General features: G+C 43.8%; 1 protein-coding gene across 1 annotated transcript; it reads left to right on the top strand.

Moving 5' to 3' along the window:
• The first annotated feature begins 13872 nt into the window (after nucleotides 1-13872).
• Nucleotides 13873-20701, top strand: si:ch211-262h13.5 (alpha-2-HS-glycoprotein). The gene is made up of 7 exons (XM_015971035.3): nucleotides 13873-14196; nucleotides 14748-14858; nucleotides 15514-15601; nucleotides 17251-17417; nucleotides 17876-17983; nucleotides 19196-19282; nucleotides 19795-20701. The coding sequence occupies exons 1-7, from the start codon at nucleotides 13969-13971 to the stop codon at nucleotides 20278-20280; spliced, it is 1275 nt and encodes a 424-aa protein (XP_015826521.3). The 5' UTR covers nucleotides 13873-13968; the 3' UTR covers nucleotides 20281-20701.
• Nucleotides 20702-25739: the final 5038 nt, after the last annotated feature.

The raw sequence follows: 25739 nt of genomic DNA, 5'->3' as shown, positions 1-25739 counted from the left end.
GCACCATGGGTGCCCAGAAGAACGAAAAATGAATGCAAGTTAATGGGGCTAAAAACGCTATTTTCTAATTGTGCCATGGATTTCACATATGATGTCTGTGAATTTTAAAGAAAGATTTTGATACCAAGAACGTGTTTATTTTCTAACAGGGGGAAATGCTATTTTAGGTTTTGTGTGAAAATAAGTCCAGAACTACAAATGTGCTTCACGAAAGTGACGTCATCGAACCAGACACGGAGAAAACTGAGGGAAAATGGCTGTAAGTTCAGCAAACTTCCCACAGGAGGAAAGAAGCACCATAAATCTGGCCATGTGGTAAGTAGCAGCTATAGGGGAGAGGAGATTATGTGGTGATGTCACACATGCAACGTGCCGATTTCTAGTTTGTTGTCATACCAATTACGAACTTTTACGAGCTAATAAATCTCAAAGTACATGACTGGCGTGGTCGAAACAGCCATCATTACTTTTCATTTAAATTGCAGTACAACATTTGTGTGATCCAGGGTGTAAGGCAAACCGGTTTAGAAAATAGCGTTTTTAGCCCCGTTGACTTGCATTCTTTTTTTTGTTCTTCCGGGGACCCATGATGCAGAAGTAGACTTATGGGCCATTCCCATCTGTACCGGGTCGGCCCGGGCCGGGTAGCCCCAGTCGGCCCCAGCCTGGCCCAGTTGATTCCACACATCCTTGCCTTAAGCCCATGTGGGCTGATTCTACCCACCAATCAGAGGCTTGCTCTAATGGAAGGTGTGAATTCGCTGTCAGCAGTGGGTGTTTTGGCCCTGGTCGGCCTGAAGCAGACCCCCTCGAGAAGAGGGCCGAGAATGAGCCTTGGTTGGCCCGGAAAAATACCAGGCCACCCAGATATGTAAACAACCTACGCTACCCAGCCCGGGCCGACCTGGTACAGATAGGAATGGCCCATTAGGCTCTCTATGTGGGCCAGTCCGGCCCCATCACCCCACCCCAACTCTGACTGTCGCCCCAGACTATGAATGAATGCTAGGTAGATCCACAGCCTTCTGTCTTTGTCTTCTTCCTCATCTGTGAGTCCATGCCCCCCACCTCCACTTGACACTGGCCAGATATTCACTTTCCCTGGTAGATATTCACCCCAGAACAAATGAGAACCATGAGGCCAATGGAACTGCCTGAAGAGCTCAAATACATAAATGTGGCAAGGCACAGATCTGGCCAAGGTTATAAAAAATCTCTGCTGCACTTAAAGTGGGAGTAACACCATGGGTTGAGACTTAATTCAATTAGACTTCCTGTCAGAAAAATACCTGGAAAAAGGCGTCACCTGGAGGACTGAGAAAACAGCACTGAGGCAATTCATTTCAATTCAAATTCAAAACCACTTTATTAATCCCAGAGGGAAATAGATTTGAATTTGTTTTACATGGCATATGGTCCTGCAGCCACGTCTCAGTGAAACACATAACACTGCACTGCCGATACTCTGGGTGAGTCCTTGAAAGGGCTTGGAGTTCATCCATCTTGTTGGCCAGTGATCTCACATTGCCCATTATGATTGATGGAAGAGATGGTTTGAATTTCCTCTTTCTCTGTCTCCGTTTTGCTCCCGCTCTGCATCCACGCTTCTTGCGTTTTAGCTCATTTGTGACTTGAGGTATTATTTCAGCCTTTCCCATGTTAATCAGCTGCTCCCGATAGTAAACCAGCTTGTTGCCATGGTTACACATCATAACAAATGCTCAAAAAGTGAAAAAAGTTTAAAAAAAATAGCTTTAAAAATCCTCTAAGCTTCACGGCACCAGAAACAGAAAAGTAAAATGTCCAAAAAATACCATTTTTCTTGAGAAACTTGAAGAAAAAATGTCAAACAAAAAAGGCTAAACTTACATGTAGTTATCAGAGCTGCTCCAACTTGCAACACCCAGATCAGCGCAGTTCTGGGAAATCATGGACTGCACCCCCCTCAACACCCCATGTGAACTCTCTGAGTTTCTCAGTTGGAAAAAGAGTCGTTAGCAAGTGTGCGGAGTTGCGCGTGCACACGAGCACACACAAAAAGCAGACTTACCACTCAGGAGAAGAGCAGACACAGAAACTACTGTAGGAAGGAGGATTTCTTCACCGCATTCATTAGAAAAAAGGGAAGGAGGAACTTTTCTTAAGGAGGCGAGCAACTCCAAGCGCCAACATGTCATATCAGCAGGAGTCCAGTGCAGTGCAGCCACGTAGTCCTGCACTGACAACGTCACCCTGCAGTTCTTGAGCAATCAGCTGTGGCTGATTCTAAATCAATGTGGAGCAGAGTTTTAACCTGAAGATGGAGATATAATTATGGTTTTGCGCTAAAACATCGTATTTTAAGTAAGTTGCACTAAACTTCCAAAATAATTACACATATCTACTGCACCATTAGACAATCATCTATATTGGTTATCAGCACAAAAAGCTGATTTAGGTGTTACTCACATTTTAAGGTTCCTAAGAGCACAGTGGCCTCTATACTGATTTGGAAGATGTTTGGGAAGACCAGAACCCTTCCTAGAGTAGGCGGTCCAGCCAAACTGAGCTACCGGAGGAGAAGAGCCTTGGTGAGAGATGTAAGGAAGAACCCAAAGATCACTGTGGCTGAACTCCAGAGATGCAGTCAGGAGATGGGAGCAAGTTGTAGAAAGTCGACCATCTTTGCAGCCCTCCACCAGTCAGGGCTTAATGGCAGAGTGGCCCGTCGGAAGCCTCTCCTCAGCACAAGACACATGATAACTTGCATGGAGTTTGCTATAAGACACCTGAAGAATCCCGAGATGGTGAGAAAAAAGATTTTCTGGTCTGATGAGACCAAGATAGAAGAAGATAGAAGTGGTATTGTGGAGAAAACCAGGCAATGCTCATCACTTGTCCAATAAAGTCCCCACAGTGAAGCATGGCAGTGGCAGCATCATGCTGTGGGGGTGATTTTCAGCTACAGGGACAGGATGGCTGGTTTTAATCAAGGTAACGATGAATGCAGCCAAGTACAGGGATATCCTGGACAAGAAACTTCTCCAGACCGCTGAGGACTCCAGACTGGGCCGAAGGTTTACCTTCCAACATGACAATGACCCTAAGCACACAGCTAAAATAACAAAGTAGTGGCTTCACAGCAACTCGGTGACTGTTCTTGAATGGCCCAGCCAGAGCCCTGACAAACCCAATTGAGCATCTCTGGAGGGACCTAAAATGGCTGTCCATCAACGTTCACCATCCAGCCTGACAGACCAGGAGAGGATCTGCAAGGAGGAATGGCAGAGGATCCCCAAACCCAGGTGTAAGAAACTTGTTGCATTTTTACCAAGAAGACTCATAGCTGTATTAGCTCAAAGGGTGCTTCTACTAATTAATACTGTACTTCTACTATGGTGTAGTGTTGGATGCATGCTGTAGAGCGCCATGCTGCCCTATACAGTTTGGGAGAATATTGGCTCACCACAGAGACAAGCCACATGAACCATAAACGCTGCGAGTTGTGAAGCGCGTTCCATCTGCGAGGCGCATCACCAAGCAGAAAGTGAATGCGTCAAGCATAAACCAAGCTTTAATGAGGAAATTTTTTTTATTGATCTTGTAGCAAATGGCTGCAATATAACAAAGAGTGACAATTTGAGGAGGGTCTGAATACTGAACCACTTTAGAAATACTTTTTTAAAATATCAATATCACATAAGAAAATCTCTCCAGACCAGCAACTACATCTCAGAACGCTGCAGCTTTCTGAACATAATTGCGGGGATGGTACAAGATAATCAGCAGTAGATTATATTAGTCCAAGATAAAAAAAAATAATCCCAAATGTTTTAATTTTTCACAGAATACCATTGTGAATGATTGTGTGGGAGTCTGTGCAGTGGAATGCCCCAACAATGCAAAGAAAACCAGTCTAATATTTGATGATCATTAAAAAGACTGGAAAAAAGTGTTAAGTGATTTTAAAAGACTGCTTTAGGACTGTGTTGGATAGCACTGAGATTAAAGATTACGCTGGAGAAAGTCAGAGCAAAAAGATAATTGAAATGGCTCGCTGCCAAGCACAGACCAAGTCTGTTGAATATAAAGCTGGCAGATGAGGAAGTATACAGGGAAGAGGGACAGACAGCAGGTCTACTAAAAGACAAACGGGAAAAACACCTGGATTAATAAATCAGCAAAAACATAAAAAGCTATGGAACTAAATGTCCTAAAAAAAAAGCTAGAGGTGGGAAGACTTATTAAAACAACAGGGCCTGAAAGAAGAACTGCAGCACAGACCGTGGAGCAGATGGACAATAAGGGGAAGTAAAATGTGAAGATTAGGAGAGTGAGCACGCACGGACACAAGCAGCTAACTCGCATACGAGCTCACCCGCATACATACTTCTGACACATACATTTACCACGCTTATGAATGCATGCAGCTGCACACACACACACACACACACACACACACACACACACACACACACACACACACACACACACACCAAACCTGGTTGAGACATCCAGAGTCTCCTCTGTGCACCAGACTGTTCCTCCAGGGTGAGTTAGCGGTGCTTTTAAGTGTCGACATCAAAGAGGCCTGCATGGGTGTACAAATAGGCTTTAGGGCTGAAAAAGTTCTAGTTGTCATGAGTTTGATACCCAGTTGGTTAGGCAAGGTCATGCATTGACTTCATTATTTCCTAGTAGCCTCTCTGATCCTTTCTCTCTCCCACACACACACACACACACACACACACACACACACACACACACACACACACACACACACACACACACACACACACACACACACACACACACTGAACACTCGAGTGCAAATATGCACATGGAAACAGCCTGTTTGGTGTTTGTACAAACACATTTTAATGTATTCAAAAGAAACACATGTAGTCACAGAAATGCTTTCAGTTCTTAAGAGCAAGCGAATGTTACCACATTTGTGAAAGGCCACATTACAGCCAAATGTTTATTGTTATTATTACGTTTCTATTTTTTCTCTTTTGAACACCTGTCAATGACTTCCAGCTGGGATTCTTACGGCAGGTGATCGGCTGTGACATGTCTCAGAGCTGACCAAAGAGGAAAAATGAGAAGAGAGCGATGCATCACGAGAGTCCGTTAGAAATACCACACACGGTACTTCAATCACATTCAGTGATTGAGCTGGTCTCTCACACTGTGAGTCATCTTTCCAGCTCTGGCTTTCTATAATACACCCTGAGATAGCAATGCTCCTCTAAGTCAAATTGAAGCCTTGTGCTTTCAGAGCCTAAAAAAATATCATTCGAGTCTCAATTGCAATTTCAGATTTTCCATTTCTGGCAAAACTATGTTGTGTTTATCAGCACATATTTCTGGGAAAAGTGGGGTCCTACCAGTCAGGTAGCAGGTTAGAGAAATGCCAGTGGGGAAAGTCACCAGATCCTTTCCTGAAGCACCTGGTTATGAGCTGAACTGATGTTTCATCTTTAAAATAAATGTGACAAGACTGTGACTCACTGAGCTTATAGTAACACTAAATAGTTTTTAAACTTTAATCTAGAACTTTAACATTGAGCTCAGTGATTGTTGGGTTAGAAACTTGACCAGTTTCACATTTGACACCAATCTGCAGCCCTCTGATGGCCAGATCATGCACTTAACATTTTTGTGGAGGGGGTATGTGTTCTAGGGGGTGCTCTTATACATACATTACAGCTGTTCAGCTATTTTCTGTGCACTTAGCTTCCACAGTTTGCCGATTGTCAGTAAAAAGCACAAGAAGAAGAAAAAGACAAAGTTCCTGGGGAGGATAAAGGTCGTTTATGAGATCAGACCGTGGCGGTAATGTGGCGCAATCGTGGCAATTTTATAAAAGATTAGGTGATGGCGGCATAAAGGGGGTATGGGGGTGGTTTCTGCGCTGCCGTAGACTTCCATTTATCTTGGACATAACTTGCTTTTTATTGCAATTAAAGCCGTGATCGTTACGTTTTTTTTTTTTAACAAGCAGCTCCTAAGGTGTCTGTCCCCATCAGTCCCTGTGCAGTCTCTGGTGATCTGAGCTTCAGCTGTAACAGAGAGGCTCGTGGAGCGCCAATTTGCTGGCATGGTGTGTCTTATAAAAGCACCTTTTGTCTGTATAGGACTGTATATGCCGGGTGCGGTCTTGGACTTCTCTCTCCTGAGACTTCTTGTGCTACTACACATCTTCGCCTACCCCCCCCCCCCCCCCCCCGCCACATTTGGTGTGGAGTGTGAAGCCGTGGTCTGCCTGAGTGTTTGCGGCTCCCAGGTCAGGGGATTTAAGATTTTTGGAGTCTGCCTGATTGATCCCGGTGGCCGCTTGGTGGGATCTGATTCCCTGGGTCCCGGGTCACTGGGTTCTGGGCTTGGCCGGCTTTGGGGTGGGAGGCTGCGGGTGGGCCTGTGGGCTTGCTGCTGATATCTCCCGGGACTCTGCCGGCTGCTGGTTGTGGCCCCCCGGGGCAATCCTCTGCGCCTCTCTCGAGAGAGGGCTGGGGCTTTTCTGGTTACAGTCTCCCTGGGGTTTCTGTGCTCTGGGGCAACTCCTGGATATCTGGCACTTGGAGCCCCCTCCATCTCCTACACATCTTTGGGGGGCAGATCTGTGGCCCCTCACACTCTCTATTGGACACTTTTATAGAGAAACCTTACATAAACAAGCGCGTGAACGCATACAGGTGCTCACATGGTGCTCTCATAAGTATGGGCTTGGGCACGTTCAACACATGTCTTAAGGCTGTGGTTGGCACTAAATGCACTGTGAGTTATTATCGTGTGATTGTTCAGTAAAACAATGTTGATTATATATTTCCTCATCAGGTTGATGCAGTGATAGCTTGCTCTTGTTGTATTGTTGTGTGTTCTCTTCTTTTTGTTTGTTTGTTTCTCTCTTTCTGCAGGTCTAGAAGCAGACTCTAGTTCATCATTGATTGTTTATTTTTGTGGACAACCCCACCCCCGTGGGGGGGGGGGGGGGGTGTCAAACATCAAACTTGGCTGTCGTAAACGTCTCTCGTCGAATTTTGCATAATTACTCTTAACCCTCCCACTGGTGGTGCTCACTCCTCACCCCTGCCACGTGGACCTCAAGGGATAAACCATCCATCATCTCAATGGTCAACTTTCTTTGCAGGGTCACCCATGAAGACAGTGGGAGGGTTAACCTGTTTGAATTTCCTGTGAGATTAGAGGGCAGGTGAGGAATTTTGCTTCGGTACTTGTTTTCGTTGCTTCATTGCAAACCTCTGGTTTCTTCCTTCATCACCCTGTAGTGCATGCTGGGAGCTGGAGTGCATCCTCATTTACTGGCAGCTCCCTCTAGTGGATGAGCAACTGTATTGCTCATCGCTCTAGACTCGAGTAAATGATCAATTTTGCTGTAGAGACGAGAGACTTAGGGAATCTATAAATGAAGGCCGACTACCTACTTTATTATCATAGATCAGGGTCAGATAGTCAAATCTAAGCATTTTAAGTTAGTTTAAAAAATGTAATCTATGATCCCCATCTAAGAAAATTTTGATGAAAATCTTTTCCTTTGGAACAAAAATGATACTTTGATTGTAATTAAGTTTTTAAAGTAATATTTTATATTACAGCAATTGAATGTCCACCAAAAATAACACAACCCAACCTGTCTGCAACACAGAGGTCATGTTGCAGTAATGCTCTCATATAACCTCCATAAAGATGATTTTTATGTAGTGTTGCACTTGAAGTTTTCTTCTCCTCTGTTCTCTTGTCTTTTGTTCTCTCATCTCCATCCCCAGGCGTATCGCTGAACAGCCTCCTCCTATCAGAGCTGGGGCATCACTGCAGCATGGCATCTCTCTGCAGTGAGCAGAAGGAGAGATTATTCTGTCCTCACATCAAAGGAGGTTTGTCTAACTTGGGCCTGCCGTTGTTTTGGTGGACCAGGCCCTTGGAGCAGCCGTGCCGTTCTTATCTCTCCCCCACAGACTCCCTCTGCTTTCTGCTGCAACACAGCTGGCTGCCGGTAACACTGACTCATGAATTTGTTGCTCCGCGCGACCAGACGTGCACACAGCCAAACACCAGTTTGCATTCTCTTGTATGAAAAAAAACACGCGCACGCACACACACACACACACACACACACACACACACACACACACACACACACACACACACACACACACACACAGCATTGAGGCAGCTCTTTCCCCCCTTGATATTAGTAGAATTTGTTCTGCTGAGCAAGTCTCTGTCTCTCCCAACAAGCCTCTGCTGGGAGGTGAACCTGGTTCTGTGAATATTTCAAATGGATTAATGTAGAGAGATTAGCCTGGGACAGATGGTTGCAAAAGGGAGCTCCCTACATGAGCATAAGATGTTAAAAATGTGAATTTCCTGAAGTGCATTCAACTAAAACCACGATAAAAGCAAATAACACATGTTATGATTTATGCAGAAGATTTAAACCTGAAACTGGTAACAGCTTAAAGAAATTTTTGCTCACCGGGACAGAAAGCATGCTTTTAATACTGCCAAGTTGTGAATAACAAGAAAGGAATTCGAGTCTCACAAAACACATCAGCAAGTCTGATCACGTATAAACATGAAATTACTTCCTGCTTACTGTTCTCAAGTCCCGTGTGATGTTGTGACTGTCTAGTGACTTTCCAAGAAGCATTCAGCAGCGCAGCGTGTCCTGTGTGACCACTTGACTTCTCAAAGTCCCGGGCGTGAAGCTGCGTGGCGCGTCCACCTCCGGAATGCCCCAGGCTTAATGTTACATTATACGAGAGATAACGTTATATTTTATACGTGTACGTTTCAACATAAATATTATAACAAGGCTTTTACTTTTTTAATTGTGTATATATTTGTTAAATTAAATATGTAAGCGAGTTACCATTTGCTAGCCACTGAAGCTGCAACTACAAGCATCTAACCAATCATGGATAACTTTTTTGGATCTAAAAAAAAACATTTCAGATATCAGCTCGATAGCTACAATTAGTTGACGTACATTTAAAGTAGCTGCTGGCTCCTGATCCGCCATCTTGTAGAAAATACCACAGTGTATTCTGGGAAATTTTTGACCAAGGCTAGGCTACAAGACACCTCTCGTGTATCCTTACTCAGCTAGCTAAACGGCTAACGGCTAACAAATGGTGAACAGACACCTCGGTAAAACATGAAGATTGGAACACGCCTTGGCGGTTCCTGATGACGTATCTCCTAGGCAATCGGCGCGGGGCCAAGACATCAAGGCAAGGTTCCTTGGCATTGAGAAACACCCACCTTCAACTTTAACACAGCAGTACTAAAAATGATGAGGCTGTTTTAACTTGGTTTGTTTACAAAACAAATAAAAGCAGAGAAATGTTACAGGAAGGATACCCCTGTCTGCGTTTTGTATGAAAATCAGGAAACTATTTGTGTGAGATGAGGCTGCGTGCCACGTCCTATTCTAACCGAAGACATAGTGTTCTCAGGTGCTTGAACCTAAAGCCGAGCGGACACTGTGCAACTTTTTCAACTCCATCTCAAACGGTACGACTTCGTCTCAGAGCAAAGCTCAAGAGTCATGTTCTCACACTGTACAACCCAGTGCTCAGACAACCTGACTGCTCACACTCTATGTCTGGTAGCAACACGTCGGACCTACAAAAATGCTAAAGTTACTAGTCTTACCACAACACATTGTACCTTTGAGTCAGAAATCCCCGAAGACAGGAGACTGTTGTGTTGTTATTGATGTCTATTGACCTTCAGGCTTGCCGTAGCAGGACACACGGGGGCTTATGGCAGTTGAGGGAGTACTTTTGGGTCACAATTCTGCTTCAAAAGTGCAATGTCATCAGAAGAAATAATGAAAATATCAAACATTTTTGACATTGTCCTGAGGTTTTAATCGCCTCTCGTAACTCGCTGTATACTACGTAGTGCAAAACTCACCCTTACCTCAAAGATTCTCGTACGAGAGGAAAATTAGGTCAAAAAAGTCCAAACATCGCATAGTGTATACCCGGCTTAAGTGATTGTAGACCTAAATAAAACTATTCCAGCTAGTTTATACCAGGTTGTATTCCAAAGGTCAGAAACTGGATTGACGTGACCTTGTTCAGTTAAAGTGGCAGTGTGTAGTTTCCTGCCACTAGGGGGCAGTGCAAGCATTTCAGGGTAGTTTTACACCATATCATCATGACTGTCGCTAGTTTGAAAAGACATTATGGTAAATGTTGTATTTGTTACCTGTTCAGCAGATAGCATGCACCCTCTGCGTGACTCCTCAGACTTTGATGGTCATTCAGTTAATTCCAACAAGAGAATGCAATGCAAATTGTTTTCTGGAGATGTAGTTTCTGGATCTGCTCGGGTTCCTGCGCTTGCCGATGATGTCGTCATGGTACAGCAATACCGCTCGGCCAAAATGTATTGCATCTTTTTTTCGATTCTGTTTTTTCACATATGTTTTGTAAAGAGTTTTGTTATTAACCCATTCACTGCCGCTAACGACTAATTTGTCAATTGCGTTTTTTACGGGGCGGGAACGAGCTTGCGCACCTTGAGAGTAAACATCACGGCTCTAAAGTTGATCACACGCCACATGATCAGGGAGCAGAAATGTTAAGAACAGAACTTGAGGACCCGTGAGGACACCAAGACACAGTAAGGCGCTTATTAATGTCTTTATTAAAAAGGAAAACACAACTAGGTGTTCCCAGAGGTGGACGAGGCTGAGGCAGGGTCAGGAGGAAGCGTGGGTCAAAACCAGAGAGAGATCCGTGAATGCTACAAGGGGCAGGCAGGAGGCTGAACCCAGAGAGTGGTCCGAGGTCGAGAATCCAGGTAGTCAGAAGCAGAGAAAACAATCCAGGCAGGGAGCAGCCACGTGGGTTGGTCAAGGAACAGAAACAAGGTCAGGATCTATGATACAGGCAGAGGTTGGAGAGCTGGAGAATTTATTGGCATGAGCTTTCAATAATCTGGCACTGGCTTGGTGTTGGTCCTGGTGTTGTAGAGGGTGTTGCAGGTGGAGCTAATGAGTAAATGTGAGACAGGTGGTTTGGATGACGTTGATGAGCTGGTTGCTGGGGAAACTGGGCCTGGCTGACATCAGAACACCCCACCATACACAAAATGTCAGTAATCAGAACACTATATCACCGAACAAACATAATAACAGAAGAAAGAGACCGTAAACAAGAGGACAAACACATACAACATGCTTTAAAGACCTGCGGATACCCGACATGGGCAATAAACAAAGGAAAACAACAAACAACAACAGAAAGAAAAGAACAACCAAAGCAAAGAACCAGAAACCCAGAAAGACAAGAACCAAAACCAGTGATAACCCTACCATACATCAAAGGCATAACAGAAAAAATAAGAGCAACAATGAAAATACACAACATAAACACACCAACAAAACCATACACAACAGTTAAAAGCAGACTAGTACACCCAAAAGACAAAATATCAGCTGGACATAAATGTGGAGTCATTTACAAAATCCCATGCAAACTCTGCAATTAAACATACGTAGGAGAAACCGGACGCCAACTCAACACACGAACAATAGAACATAGAAAGGAGTGCGAGAAAGAGGCAAGTCGAAAACACACAAGAGCAGCAAAAGAAGAAGCAGAAAGCACAATAAAGAAGTCAGCCATAACAGATCACTGCACAAGAGAAAACCATATAATGGACTGGGACAACACACGGATCATAAACACCGAAGAACAGAAATACAAAAGATGGATTAAAGAAGCAATGGAGATAAGGAGACGTGGGACCATGAACAGGGACGATGGGGTTTACACGTTGGACCGCGCATGGGATTGCATCGTTGGAGAGGGGAGAGCGGGCAGTAGAGGGCGACAACGTCCTCTGCTGCCCGCAGATAAACAGAGAAGGAAGTGACGCCACCATCACCGTCAGCCTGAGGAAGTCTGCAGCCGCAAACGAAACGTAGCGAAAAAAACAGGTAACTAAACCCTTACTGAACTACAGCATGGAATTAGAAACAAGACACAGCAAGAACACACCTAAGATGTTTGTATAATTGTTTCATTGAATAAAAAAATGTAAAAAAAAAAAAGTCACAAATGTCCAAAGAATAAAGACCCATTGAAGTCTGCAGTATGGTTGTTCAAGACAAGGACACATGTTTTATGACCTAACTGAGCCCTGTTATAGCACATTAGACCTGCAGATATTAAATATTGATACCAGTTATGATCAGGATTGCAGCTGAAGAGAACCCCCCCCCCCACACACACACACACACACACACACACACAGATATTCCCCTCCACAAGCTGCTCTGTCTGTAAATGTCTCTCTGCTCCACACACCTGTTTGTTCTTCTCTATAAATCCTCTCTCTCTCTCTCTCTCTCTCTCTCTCTCTCTCTCTCTTCCTCTTTCTCTCTCTCTCTCTCTCTCTCTCTCTCTCTCTCTCTCTCTCTCTCTCTCTCTCTCCTGCCTCATTTTTTCCTCTCACACCTCATCTCTATAGGTGGAGCTCTGCCAGGCCGATCGCTGATGCCAGTTCTTGGCATCGCGCTCCCCACACTGTTTACCTTATTCCTAATTAATGTCACATTCTCCCATCTCATTGAAAGTGTGGTTCTTGCTCATGAATGTGCAAATCAACCCATAAAAACCCACCACTCTGAATTATTGAAGGCTTTTGCATCAGTCCAAAACACAAAAAATGTGAAATCACAGCTCTGGATAGCTAGTTTTTGTCATTTTGTTGTTGTGTGTGCATGCTGCGGATGTATTACAACAGAGTCCCACAAGCAAGATGATGCTTTCAGGCCTTTCAGTTAGAGAGAGAAAGAGAGAGAGAATGTTAATGGTTTAACACAGATTTCAAAGCCAGGCTAGCAGATTTCAAGTCAACTTGCTGAGTTTTCCTTGTTTTTCTCTACAAACTGGGATGAATCAAAAGTGTGCGTGGGAAGTGACAGACTGAGAGAGTCTACGTGTGCGTCTGCTCCGAGCTGCAGTTACAGACTTTACTTGATCCTGTCGTGAACGGCGGAACCAATCTGACTGCTCCCAAAGTGTGAACCCCACCCACAGCAGTCAGCCGAGAGGTTCACTGCTTCACCGCCAAGAGGCATGAGCAAGAATACAACCATAGAGCTCACAGCTCCATCACAAGAAGTCTGTTTTAATTGTTTCTTAGATGTTTTTGGCGCTGCTCGTTTACCACAGAGAATTCAAACGAGTCGAAACGATGGCTTCTGACTTAGTCAGGAAAAGAAAGACCCAGACCAAAGAAAGTCACAGGACAGCAGCAAGACTAATGCTGACATTAATGACAGTCACTGGATATTAGTGAATCATTAACCCAGTTCTGCAGGCTGCACCAAAGGATTTCCCCTCGACTCCTCAGGCCAGGAACACAGTGACTCCTACTGGTCCTCAGAATGCACTACACCTAAAAAAAATAAAGCTTTTCCCTAAATTAAATGCTGCATGCTTCTCAGTCCAGGCCTCCGGGATAGCCATCTATTGGTTTTATTTTAAAAAAGAAACATGTTTCTGCATAAATTAGTTCAAAACTGAAAATAACTTGTTTTCTTTCAAAACCAGCTGTTTTGCAGAAAGAAAATGTTATGCAAAGAAAAAGAAGACGGATCGAGTGCCTGGAGTTTATTCACACATGTAAGCCACACTTCCTGTTTTCCCCAGTCTGGCGAGGAAGCAGCCTTAAATCTACAGTGCGGTTGCAGGGAGAACTATAAATGACAGCTTTGACCTTCACTCTGTTTGTGTTCGCGGGAGTTTAATGAACCACAGCAAATTCATTCACAAATATCAGCCCTTTGTCATCAAATAAACTTTGCCCTTGGTGTCATTTCCACATCTCTGGTCCGTTTTCATTCCAAAAGTCACTTTCTGGACGGAGGGCAAACATAAGAAAACAAACATCACCTTAAAGCAGCTCCGTCGGTTCGTTTTCGTCCAAACCTCTGTCGCTATGGACATCAGCACATTTTTACTCCTGATTCCTCTGCTTTCTCTTCGTGCTCTGCATGCGTATGGGGAGGATTTTCTACTAATGCCGGTGGAACTCGCTCCTATTCCCTGTAACGACAAAGCAGTGGAGAAGCTCTCTCGTCTGGCCGTCACTTACATCAACGAGGATCGCAGCGAAGGCTACAAATTTGCTCTAAACCGCATTGCAAACGTCCACCTGCATGCTCAGGTGAGTGTGAATGCAAATGCTGAGGGGGAGATTTGGAAGGCCCCTCCAGCAAATGAGTATTTTATTTGAGAAAAACTGGGAAAGAGAGGTTGTTTGATAGATGAATTATTTGTTTCACTGCACAAAAACAAGTGACTGTGCTCAGTTTCTGGATCAAAACGTGACCAGCGTGGCCTTTAGAACCAGGTGATGCCTTGTTTGATAACTGCTAGAGTGAGAAGTCATCACCTGTCGTGCCTCATAAAGAAGACATTCAGGACATGAAGTAACCACTAATAAAGTTCATTTTAGCGCTAAGCTGCACCACAGTCATGAACTTCATGCTGCTGAAGGCTACAAAGGCCTGCGTGTGAGACGGATCACTCTCAGGCTCAGTTTAACCTCACAGCCTGGAATGTTTGCATTTGTTTTACGGGGGAGGTTAAGGATTAAATCAGTGTAGCTTTATCCATCAGCTCTGACATCAAGGCTTTGGTTTACGTGAATATTTCGTAACCTGTGTCGTGTTTTCTCCTCGTGCCTGTGACATGGACGCACATGTGGGAACACAGGGACCAGCAGGAAACGTGTATTATCTGGACCTGGACGTCCTGGAGACAAAGTGTCACACAGGCAGCCCGAAACCATGGAAACGTTGTGACGTCAGACCATTCATGGAAACGGTGGGACCCTAAAACACACATGAAGACAAATGTTTGCACTAGAGGTGAATTTCCTCCAAAGTGTCCTTTATTTTATTAAGTAGCATCCAAGTAGGCAAACACTTGTCTAAATGTCAAGGCTTTATTTATTTATTTATAACTAGTATTATTATTTGTTTTATTTATTGGAAATTTTAGAGAAGCAAGAGAAGTTTTATTTTTGTTTGTTTTCAATCATTTACAGTTTAGGGCTGGGGGTCACCAACCGTCGTGAATCTGAGAGCTGCTTCGTGGGTACTGAGCCTCACGAAGGGCTATCAAGTTGACACAAGAATGACCTTTGAGCTAGAATAGATTATAGATAAACTAAACTTCACGGACAATAAACGTATTTTAAAGAAATTTGTAGTTTTTAAATGTATACTAATGCAGATAGCAACAGATGTTTGTGCTATTTGGAGAAAGGGCCCGCGGGCACCAGGTTGCTGACCTCTGGTTTAGAGGCTTCAGGATATTAATTGAACATTTTAGAGCAGGGGGCTTAATGCAACACATTGCCCAAGACCTACCTGCTTAGTACAAACACACAAATCCATTATGGAGCCCTCAAATGTGCTTATTTTGGAGCTGCTTTGGTTTAGTTGTCCTGATGCCAACCAGAAATTCTGTCTTTTAGCAAATCAGTGGCAACTGCAACACCACCATTCTGCACACAGCAGAGGGCTACACCTACCTGTACAGCTACGACTGCGCTCTACTCCCAGGTAATGTCTCCACACTGCGTCTAAATACCTTAACCGCTCATATAAGAATAACTGTTATTTTTCATATATGGCATGCGTTCATCTCACAAATGTTCTGAGAGGTTTGCGAAGAGAAAAAAGAAAAAGCACTTGTTGTTTCAGTTTGTCCAGATCAAATGAAACTAGCAGCATTAACAACTGTTTATTGGAACAGCTAAATGGTCCCTGAGCTCCAATTAAACATAAATTTGTGACAATCAGACATTAGCCACAGTATTAGCTACTGAGTCCAATCTTTGATTTTTCAGCACACTGTATATTTATTAAAGAGGTTGTTCAATGAAAAAACATTTTCACTTATTATTTTTGAAAATGATCAGTCACTCTGATTTAGGATGAACATGAAAATAGTCTCCTACACCCGTCTCCTGCATTAGCTTCTGATAGAAAACAGACGGTGAAACTCCAGGATTTGAAAATCCTGACAGATCTACGCCACACTGTCACTGAACATTCATGGACTCACACATCTTGACTTGTGACGGGGAAGGCTGTTGTTGGTTTAGCGGCTAGCAAACAGCAGAGAATGTCTCGGCTAGTAGAAGCTAACCATTAGCAGTAGCAACTCCACCACACAGCAGAACTCCTTCAGGTGAGATGTCCAAATATCAGGAAGTAAGACTCCAAATCCTGTTGTTTGAAGCTACTTTCTCCTTTGGCTGAGCGTGCTGCATCTGAGCTTTGTTCCCCCAGAGGAACAAGGTCTTTATTTCTACTAGAGACCACTGCAAATGTACTAAATGTGAGTGAAATTCCTCTTTAAATGTTTTTACTGTACTTTGTATTGTGTTTTGTATTTAACCGATCCTGCAATGACCTACAACTCTTATTTAAAGAGATCCTAGTTTTAAACCATATTTTACTTGCTGTTGTTGTTGAATAAAATGCAGCTTGGAGTGTCTAATGTACCAAAAAGTGTGTGCCATCTGAAACCTGCTTTGCTGCGTAAATCATTAATTTTTGTAAAGGCCAAGTAGAAACGGTTCGTTCTGAGAAATGCTGATTTAACACATCATAAGTTTACACACACACACACCTTTAAATCTTCCTGTCCCGACTCACTTCAGTGTCAGCAATATATAAACATTGGTTGTAATGCTAATCCCGGATTTGCACTTGGACAAACTACTGTGGTTGAAGTGTCTTGCCCAAGGACACGGCGACTGACAGACTGAGCAGAGCTTGAACCTGCAACCCTCTGGTTACGGGACAGGCACTCAACTCCTCAGCCACCGTCATGCTTTCATGTGAATGAATGCCAGATGGTTTAAGTGTTTTTGGACCTTGTCTTTCTCATTTCATCTCTCACTCATCCACACTGCCTCCCCCTATTCGTGTCCTGGCCGAGTGGGTGGGAACAACCACTTTATTTTGGAGTTGAGTTTGGCCATCTATCAGGGCTCCTGCGCCATTGTGAGCCCCAACAAAGTTTTACATGTTCTACAGAGGCTGAAAGAGCAGTTTCCAAGTATAAGTAAACCTTTAAAGAGTTATTCCTGTAAGTTTAAGTTCGTTCTCGGGGTAAATTTCAGTGGTTTGTTTGTTGACCAAGTTAACATGTTTTTATTTTCATCTCTCAAGTTTACTGATCTGCATTCCGATTCTTTCAGATCCTCCAGAAAAGCTCCAACAGACTTGTCCAACTTGTCCCCTCTTGCTTTCGGAGGACAGTCCCGATGCCATGATTGCTGCTGGGATCAGTCTGGAGTCCTATAAGAGGCAGTCCACTCTGGGTGCAGGACTCGGAGTGAAAAAGATCACTCGAGCTGCAGCACAGGTACAGTTATGGTTAGCACCGATGCAGGAAATAAAGCTCTGTGGCTGATTTTACAGCTCTGCAACGAGTTAAATGTTACCTTTATGTGTAAATTACACCCAAGATTAATCTCTGGGTGTGTATGAACAGACCTTACAGTGCACCTCTGAGCTGAAGCAATTACTGCTCAACAATAACTGTAATGCAATAGCATCATATGAGCCTGGCAAGGTTACAATGGATCAATGAAAGTACTTTACACATTACTGTCCTGTCCGGGTACGAGGAACAGAAAAGTTTGTTCAGAGACCAAAGCTCACTTTATTGCATCTCATTGCAAATGATACTGTGGCTCTGGGACTGAAAACAAACAGCAAAAACAAAGTGGACGTTATAGAACAGGACTATTGCACCTCTGCTGCTGCCAGTGTTTCTCTGTGTGTGCTTGAGCTGTTTGCCATTTCGTTTTTGTAACGCAGGATGTGCCAACAAAAGCCATTTTAGTGGAGTACACAGTCCAAGAGTGTCCAGAAGGAATCACAGAGAGAGGAACCTGCCAGAGACTGTCGCTCAAATCAGACACACAGGTACTTCAACACTGTGTGTGTGTGTGTGTGTGTGTGTGTGTGTGTGTGTGTGTGTGTGTGTGTGTGTAACATTTAAAATCTGTCATATTTAGAATTTAAAAAATTGCTGTTGACATCTCGACTTACTTCTTTTGAGGAAGGATCGGAATTTTAAACTTGAAGTGAATTTAAATAAACATTTATTTAAGCAAATAATCTAGCCTAGAAATCTAGACAGTAGCTGAAGTAAAATGATTTTGCTCTGCAGCTCGGTGTAGCCACGCCCCATAGGAACCTCAGCAGACCCAAACAGGCTTGTGCCTTGCCAATCACAGTACTCTATCGGTTTGGTGGGCTTGGCCAATCACAGCACTCTATCGGTTTGGTGAGCTTGGCCAATCATAGTGCTGTATCAGTTTGGTGGGCCAATCACAGTGCTCTATCGGTTTGGTGGGCCAATCACAGTACTCTATTGGTTTGGTGGGCCAATCACAGCACTCTATTGGTTTGGTGGGCCAATCACAGCACTCTATTGGTTTGGTGGGCTGGGCAAATCACAGTGCTCTATCGGTTTGGTGGGCCAATCACAGTACTCTATCGGTTTGGTGGGCCAATCACAGTACTCTATTGGTTTGGTGGGCCAATCACAGCACTCTATTGGTTTGGTGGGCCAATCACAGTACTCTATTGTTTTGGTGGGCTTGGCCAATCACAGCACTCTATTGGTTTGGTGGGCTGGGCTAATCACAGTGCCGTATCAGTTTGGTGGGCCAATCACAGTGCTCTATCAGTTTGGAGGGCCAATCACAAAATTAAAGATGGCGACGGCTCGTTTGAAACAGCTTTGATCTTTGGAATATTTAGACTTGGGCTTTTCTTTGAGTCAAGAGCAGACAGAGGTGCGGTGTGTAAAATCATTCGACTCCTCAGCGTCATGCTATTCAGAGTAGGTATCACATCTACAGCAGCCCACACGCATCAAAAAGACAATGAGTCATTCAGGCAGTGCATGTACAGCTGCGGGAGAGAGGGAGACACTGTAGCACAGGCAACTGTTTTGGGGGTCAAACACAGAAAATACCACAAACCCACATCTACCACATGTGCAGCATCACTCACGCATTCAGTTCCATTGTGATCCTCTGCGCTGTTACTGTACTTGCTTTAGAAATCATCAGTCATTCAAAACTGAAATAAATAAATAAATAAATAAATTGTGTTTATTCCTCCCAGACCACAGGTTTCTGTACAGCATCTGTGCTTGGAGACTTGAACGACCACCCTGATGTTCAGGTGTCCTGTGAATTGTTCAGAATACAGGTACAAGAAAGCAGTGGCAGCAATGTTTAGCTAATAAATCTTTTAAAAAAAAAGTCAGTCCTGCATATTTATATCATGCTAACACACATTTATAAAGTGAGTGCTATTGACAGAAATGTTACAGACACAACAATCTTTGTAACGACGTGCATCAGGGAGTAAATCCTGCACAAAACCCCCACAGAATTTAACAAGCTGAGTCATTTCACATCGTTACAAAAGAAACCGGTACTTTGTGTTTGTTGTGTTTAAACCTTCTCTACAGCAACTTTTAGAATAATAATTTACCTCTACTCTTACATAATTACTGTGTCAGAAACTACCTGCTGTGTCTGACTTCTGAACATTTGTTTCTGCTTCTGTGTGTTTAAACCTGCGTGATAGTGCTGCGGTGTCATTAAAATGTCTTTAAACTCTTTTTTCTAGCTGTGGCGAGTAATGAGACTCACGCTTGGCAGCGTGAGCTGCAGATATTATAATTATAGCGTGATGATTTGTATGTGTGTGTACAGAATGTTGACGTTGTTCGGCCAGTGCAGCCGCAGGTTCACCGCCTGGACCCTGTGGTCCCGGCCCTTCCGCCTCTGCCTGATGACCCAGGAAAGGATGTGCAGCCAGTTCCCACTCACTCACCAACCCCCAGTTCTGCTCAGCCGGCTCCGTTTGACCCAAAAGCAGCGCCCGTCGTTCCCTCTGAACCCTCGGTTGTGGTTAAACCCTCTGGTGTTCTCGGCTCTTCCTCCAGTGAGTCTGCTGAGAGTCTAGAGAACAAGAAACCACACCCAGTCAGGAATTCTGAGTCATCCTCTGAAGAATCTGGAGGTCCTGTGGCTCTACGTCCACCCTTTAGCTTCCGCTACCAAAAGCGTGATCGTAAGAAACGGCAAGCCTTGATGGAGACATCTCCGTCTCACCAGCCAGTGTTTCTGTCTGATTTTCCCAGTGGCCTGTCTCCTTTCCGGTCCTGTCCTGGGCCGGCTCGATACGCCACAGTGTAACCAGCGCCGCCCTGCTCAGACGTATGATAAACTGCTGCGCTACTTGTCACTGGAGGCTTGTAACAATTTGTGCTAATGAGAAGAATTCTGTCTCTTTTTCTTGCCCCGGAGCATCCCCCCAGCTGCTCCCAGAGCAGCTCCAACTTGTTTCTAAAAATGGCTTCAGAAGTTTTCAAAATGGCAACAAAACACTTTTAAACTACCTATGAAGTTGGATGTTTTTTACTTAATCCTGAACTAAACCTTTTCTACGGATGGTGTATTTAGCATTAGCTTGTGCAAACAAAACCGTCTCCTGCAGCCAAGGGATTTCCTCCTAAAAGGTCCAGTTGGTTCTGTTTAATCAGCCAGTTGTTTAAAATGTCAGTCTTCAGTCGTTGTTCAGGTCTGCCAAACTAATCAATAAAAATCTTTACGCAAATCTTTTTTGTGATTTTGTGGAATTAAACATGAAAACAAATTCAGTTTTACAGTTTCATGGGCGACTAGTGGTGTCTTCTTTGACTCTGGCTGGTGTGAACTTTGAGCTTTTGTAGCTTCATAAACATTCAACATACAAAACATTTTGAAATTTCAAGAGCTTGTATGCTTTTCTTCAAATTTTTAGATTTTTAAGGTGATTTTCTTTTCCTCATAGACTCTATCGGGTCAGATTCGTTGTGTGTATTTTGCACATTCTGCACGATAAACTTAGCCTGGCCCGCCAGACTCCTCCTCTGTTTAACTCTGCACAGAGAAAGGATCTGGGAGCTCTCCTGTTAAAATAACCCCACCCCCTGAAAATTCTTACCGAGCTAATCAGCTCTGCGTAGCGTACGTCATACACCATAATGCAGAGTTTGTCAAACATGGCGACTGAAGCAGAGTTCGCTGTGGCTCTTTCCTCTGTTCTAAATGACTTGAATGTCTTTAAAGCCACAAGTAGAAGCACTAAAAACCTTTCTTCTAAAAGAAAAAAAAGATGTTTGGGCCGCTGCCAGATGCCCCTTTTTTTTTTTTTTTACTACAGCTAAAAAACTACAGCGTCACGCGGTACAGGCGGCATTTCCGTCTTTTTTCTGATTGGTTATTTTTGAGATGTCCCACCCTTCATGTTCCTCTCTGCCTGTGAGTAACCAGACTCTTTCTCTGTGCAGAATTAAACAGAGGACGAGTCTGGCAGGCCAGGCTACAATAAACTGCCACGGTCAAGTACTGAGACTGAACTGAAAATTGTAAATGGCCTGTGGTTGATATAGCACCTTCTAGCATTCTACAGCCCCCCAAGATGCTTTACAAGACAATCAGTCGTTCACCCATACAGACACACTCACACTGGAAGTGATGAGCTACATAAAGAAAAATACTATTTTAGGGGGGAGTTTAGTTGTGCAAATTGGAAGGTACAGACAACTTTAAAAATACATTTTATGTCAATCATTGTCAAAAGATTTACAAATAGTTCCAAAAATGTTGTCGTCGTCGTCGTCTTCCTCCGCTTATCCGGGTCCGGGTCGCGGGGGCAGCAGGGGCGGATTTAGGACTGAAGAAGATCCGGGGCTTAACACACGTGCGCACGTGCGCGCGCACACATGTGACACGCACTAGTCAACATCATATACATATATCTTGTACCACATAATTTTTAATCTGAAGCTACATATTCAGAATATTCAGGACAGAGTATTGTTCCTGTTAGTGTGAGATGATAGTAAATATTCCCTTTCTTTCTCCATCAACTTTACCTGATAGTAAGCTAACTTTAGGCAAACCATCAGCACAACAAATATTTTCAAATAAGACTCACAAACCTGAGTCAACACCAGTCTCATCTAAGCTGGGGTTCTGTCGTTGTACTTTTTGTCTAAAAAACGTCCTTATGTCCATCTTCACTCATGCGTTTCAGGCAGAGAGTGTAGAAGAAGCCGGCTGCTGAAGGGCTTCTTCTTCAGTGGTGGAGGCTCAGGCAGGCTGTATACAAACTACTGCCAGCTGCGCCCTCTCTGTTGGACTTTGGTACTGCATGTTACTTCCGCGATTTAGATCCGGGGCTTCAGCCCAAGTAGCCGGGCCTAACGCCGCCCCTGGGGGGCAGCATCCCAACTAGGGAGCTCCAGACTGTCCTCTCCCCGGCCACCTCCACCAGCTCCTCCGGCAGGACCCCAAGGCGTTCCCGGACCAGATTGGAGATGCAACCTCTCCAACGTGTCCTGGGTCAACCCGGGGGCCTCCTGCCGGCAGGACATGCCCGAAACACCTCCCCAGGGAGGCGTCCAGGAGGCATCCTGACCAGATGCCCAAACCACCTCAACTGACTCCTTTCGATCCGGAGGAGCAGCGGTTCTACTCCGAGTCCCTCCCGAATGTCCGAACTCCTCACCCTATCTTTAAGGCTGAGCCCGGCCACCCTACGGAGGAAACTCACTTCGGCTGCTTGTATCCGCGATCTCGTTCTTTCGGTCACTACCCAAAGCTCATGACCATGGGTGAGGATTGGGACAATGTTCAAACAAATAAATGTAAAAACATCTTAGCATTTTCCAAAACTACTTAGTTAAAGAGTAACAAAGTTAAAATAATTGACAAAAAAAATTGAAGCAATTGTGTTGTTGGTGGAATAATGATTTAACTGGATAATTAAAGTGAACTGTCAGTAAGTAAACGTTTGTTTATATCATGGCTGTGGTTGTTAGCTTTGTTTCAATTTTAGGATGCAAGTTAACTGGATTGATGACCCAGGGGTAGGAAATTTATAAGTTATACTTCGTTTTACTTAGCCTAGAAATCTAGACAGACATTAGCTGAAGCTAGCGATGGGTACCGAATTCGGTACTTTTTAAGGTACCGACCGAATTCCATAGTAGCGACTGAGCACCAATTCACGTCATTTGAAATGTTGCCTCGTTTTGGTACCCATCCTTCATAACAAGAACTTGCCTGGACAGCTGCGCATGCGCAAGAGCGTAATGTCATTGGTCCCTGCGAGTATGTTGTTGTCATGGTGTGAGGGTGGAGATGGTGGACCAAGTGTAGTGGAGGGTTCCGGGAGGCAGAAGAGCAGGCACGGATGAAACAAAAATGGTTTAATTGTAGAATGGGAGAGACGGGACAAAACACGCATGAACAAACAACAATGATCTGACAAAGACTGGCACAAGGAGGGAGGTATAAATACACAGGGAAATCAGGAACACATGGGCAGGTTAACGAGGGACAGGTGAGAACAATATGGATCAGTCAGGGCAGGAGAGAGACAGTCAGGAAGGCAGGGGCAGATCGTGACAGTTGTAAACAGAGCAGCATGGTAGAAAGAACGAACGCTAAAGCTTGGGTCAACTTCACTAAATGTGATGGGTAACTGGGTGATGATGAAACCAGCGACAACAATCTAAGTGAGACATCCTCATCTAAGTGAGACATCCTCATCTTCGGTAGGTAAATAAAATGTTTAAGATAACGTTAGCTTGATATGTTAGCTTCCGTTCCGCTAATGGTGCGTTCGCTTTCTCCTCGGAACTCCGAATTTCCGACTAGAAGAACATGAACGCGCTCTAAAGTTTGGCTTCACTTTACTAAATGCGACGGGTGATTGGGTGAAGATGAAACCAGCGAAAACGATCTGTGAGGCATCATCGTTTTAATCTGCTCCAGGAGCTAAATATACTGTTTAAGATAACGTTAGCTTGATAAATTAGCTTCCATTGCCACCGTTGTTATCAGCTAATGGTGCGTTCCCTTTCTCCTTGGAAATTCTAACTTCCAAGTAGGAAAAATCAAATGAAAAAGGACGGCCAAAGGAATGAAGATACACAGTAAATTTAGTTCACAGTAAAGATGTTTGCTTCAGTTTAATTATCAGCTTATAAAACTACAAGGACGATTTTAAAATACAAACAGTTGTATGTTATTTATCGTGATATTTATCAAATATGGTTATATATTGAGAAAAATATGTATTTAATTATAAAAGAGAATTAAAATATTAAACACTCAAAAGTAAGTGCCGTTAAGTACGGGTATGGATTCCTAGGTACCGGGAATTAGTACCGAATTGAATCAAATGTCAAAGGTACCCATCCCTAGCTGAAGCTAAATTATTTTGATCTGCATGTTGTTGTAATATATACTCACTAGCCACTTTATTGGGTACACCTCAATAGTATGGGGTTGGACCACCTTTTGCCTTTAGAACTGCCTTCATGGCATGATTCAACAAGGTACTGGAGACATGATAGCATCACGTAGTTGTTGCAGATTTGTCAGCTGCACATCCATGATGCGAATCTCCCGTTCCACCACATCCCAAAGGTGCTCTATTGAATTGAGATCTGGTGACTGTGGAGGCCATTTGAGTACAATGAACTCATCGTCATGTTCAAGAGATGAGATGAAATGACTGGAGCTTCATGACATGGTGCATTATGCTGCTGGAAGTATCCATCAGAAGATGGGTACACTGTGGTCATAAAGAGATGGACATGGTCAGCAACAATACTCAGGTAGGCTGTGGCGTAGCAACGATGATCAATTAGTACTAAGGGGATGGAAGTGTGCCAAGAAAATGTCTCCCACACCATTACACCACCACCACCAGCCTGAACCGTTGATTTAAGACAGGATGGATCCATGCTTTCATGTTGCTGAGGACAAATTCTGACACTACCATCTGAATGTTGCAGAAGAAATCGAGCCTCATGAGACCAGGCAGCCTTTTCCCACTCTTCTATTGTCTAGTTTTGGTGCGCCAATGGGAATTGTAGCGTCATTTTCCTGTTCTTACCTGACAGGAGTGGCTCCCGGTGTGGTCTTCTGCTACTGTAGCCCGTCTGCCTCAAGGTTCCACGTGTTGTGCGTTCAGAGAAAGTCTTCTGCATACCTTGGTTGTAACGAGTGGTTATTTGAGTTAGTCTGGCCATTCCTCTCTGGCCTCTGGCATTAACAGGGGATTTTCATCCACAGAACTTCCGCTCACTGGAGGTTTCCCCTTTTTCTGACCATTCTCTGTAAACACTAGAGATGGTTGTGTGTGACAATCCCAGAAGATCAGCAGTTTCTGAAATACTCAGACCAGCCCGCCTGGTACCAGCTAATGAATGCTTTTTATATATTTCTAAGAATATGTGTGTGTATAAAATCAAGCAATCTGTGTGTGAGTTATTTATGTTCACTAATTTTGTTTGAAATAAAAATAAATAAACTTGACCATATTGACCATTATTTAAAAAAATGAAGTACACGAACTGATTAATATTTCCTTTAAATATTTGCTAAAACTCTTAGTTTGAAATCTGTAAGGATTCTGCATTTAAAGAGAGGCTTTTATTTTGAAACGCAAGGTGCATTTACTTGTATCTCGCACATCACGTTAAACAGCAAATTATAAAATATATGCACCTTTCCTAATTATTTCCACCCAATTATGATTAAATAGTTTAGCAAATTATATGTTTGAGCAGCAGAGGGCGGGAGAGAACGTCACA

Source organism: Nothobranchius furzeri, chromosome 8 (genome assembly GCF_043380555.1).
Source record: "Nothobranchius furzeri strain GRZ-AD chromosome 8, NfurGRZ-RIMD1, whole genome shotgun sequence".
NCBI lineage: Eukaryota > Metazoa > Chordata > Actinopteri > Cyprinodontiformes > Nothobranchiidae > Nothobranchius > Nothobranchius furzeri.
This window is presented reverse-complemented; position numbering and strand designations above follow the sequence as displayed.

Bases quoted from the DNA above. Each gene is read 5' to 3' on its own strand.
- si:ch211-262h13.5 (XM_015971035.3), top strand. From the start codon at position 13,969: ATGGACATCAGCACATTTTTACTCCTGATTCCTCTGCTTTCTCTTCGT. The intron at 14,859-15,513 runs GTGGGACCCTAA...TCTGTCTTTTAG, and splicing joins TCAGACCATTCATGGAAACG to CAAATCAGTGGCAACTGCAA. The intron at 17,418-17,875 runs GTACAGTTATGG...TTTGTAACGCAG, and splicing joins TCACTCGAGCTGCAGCACAG to GATGTGCCAACAAAAGCCAT.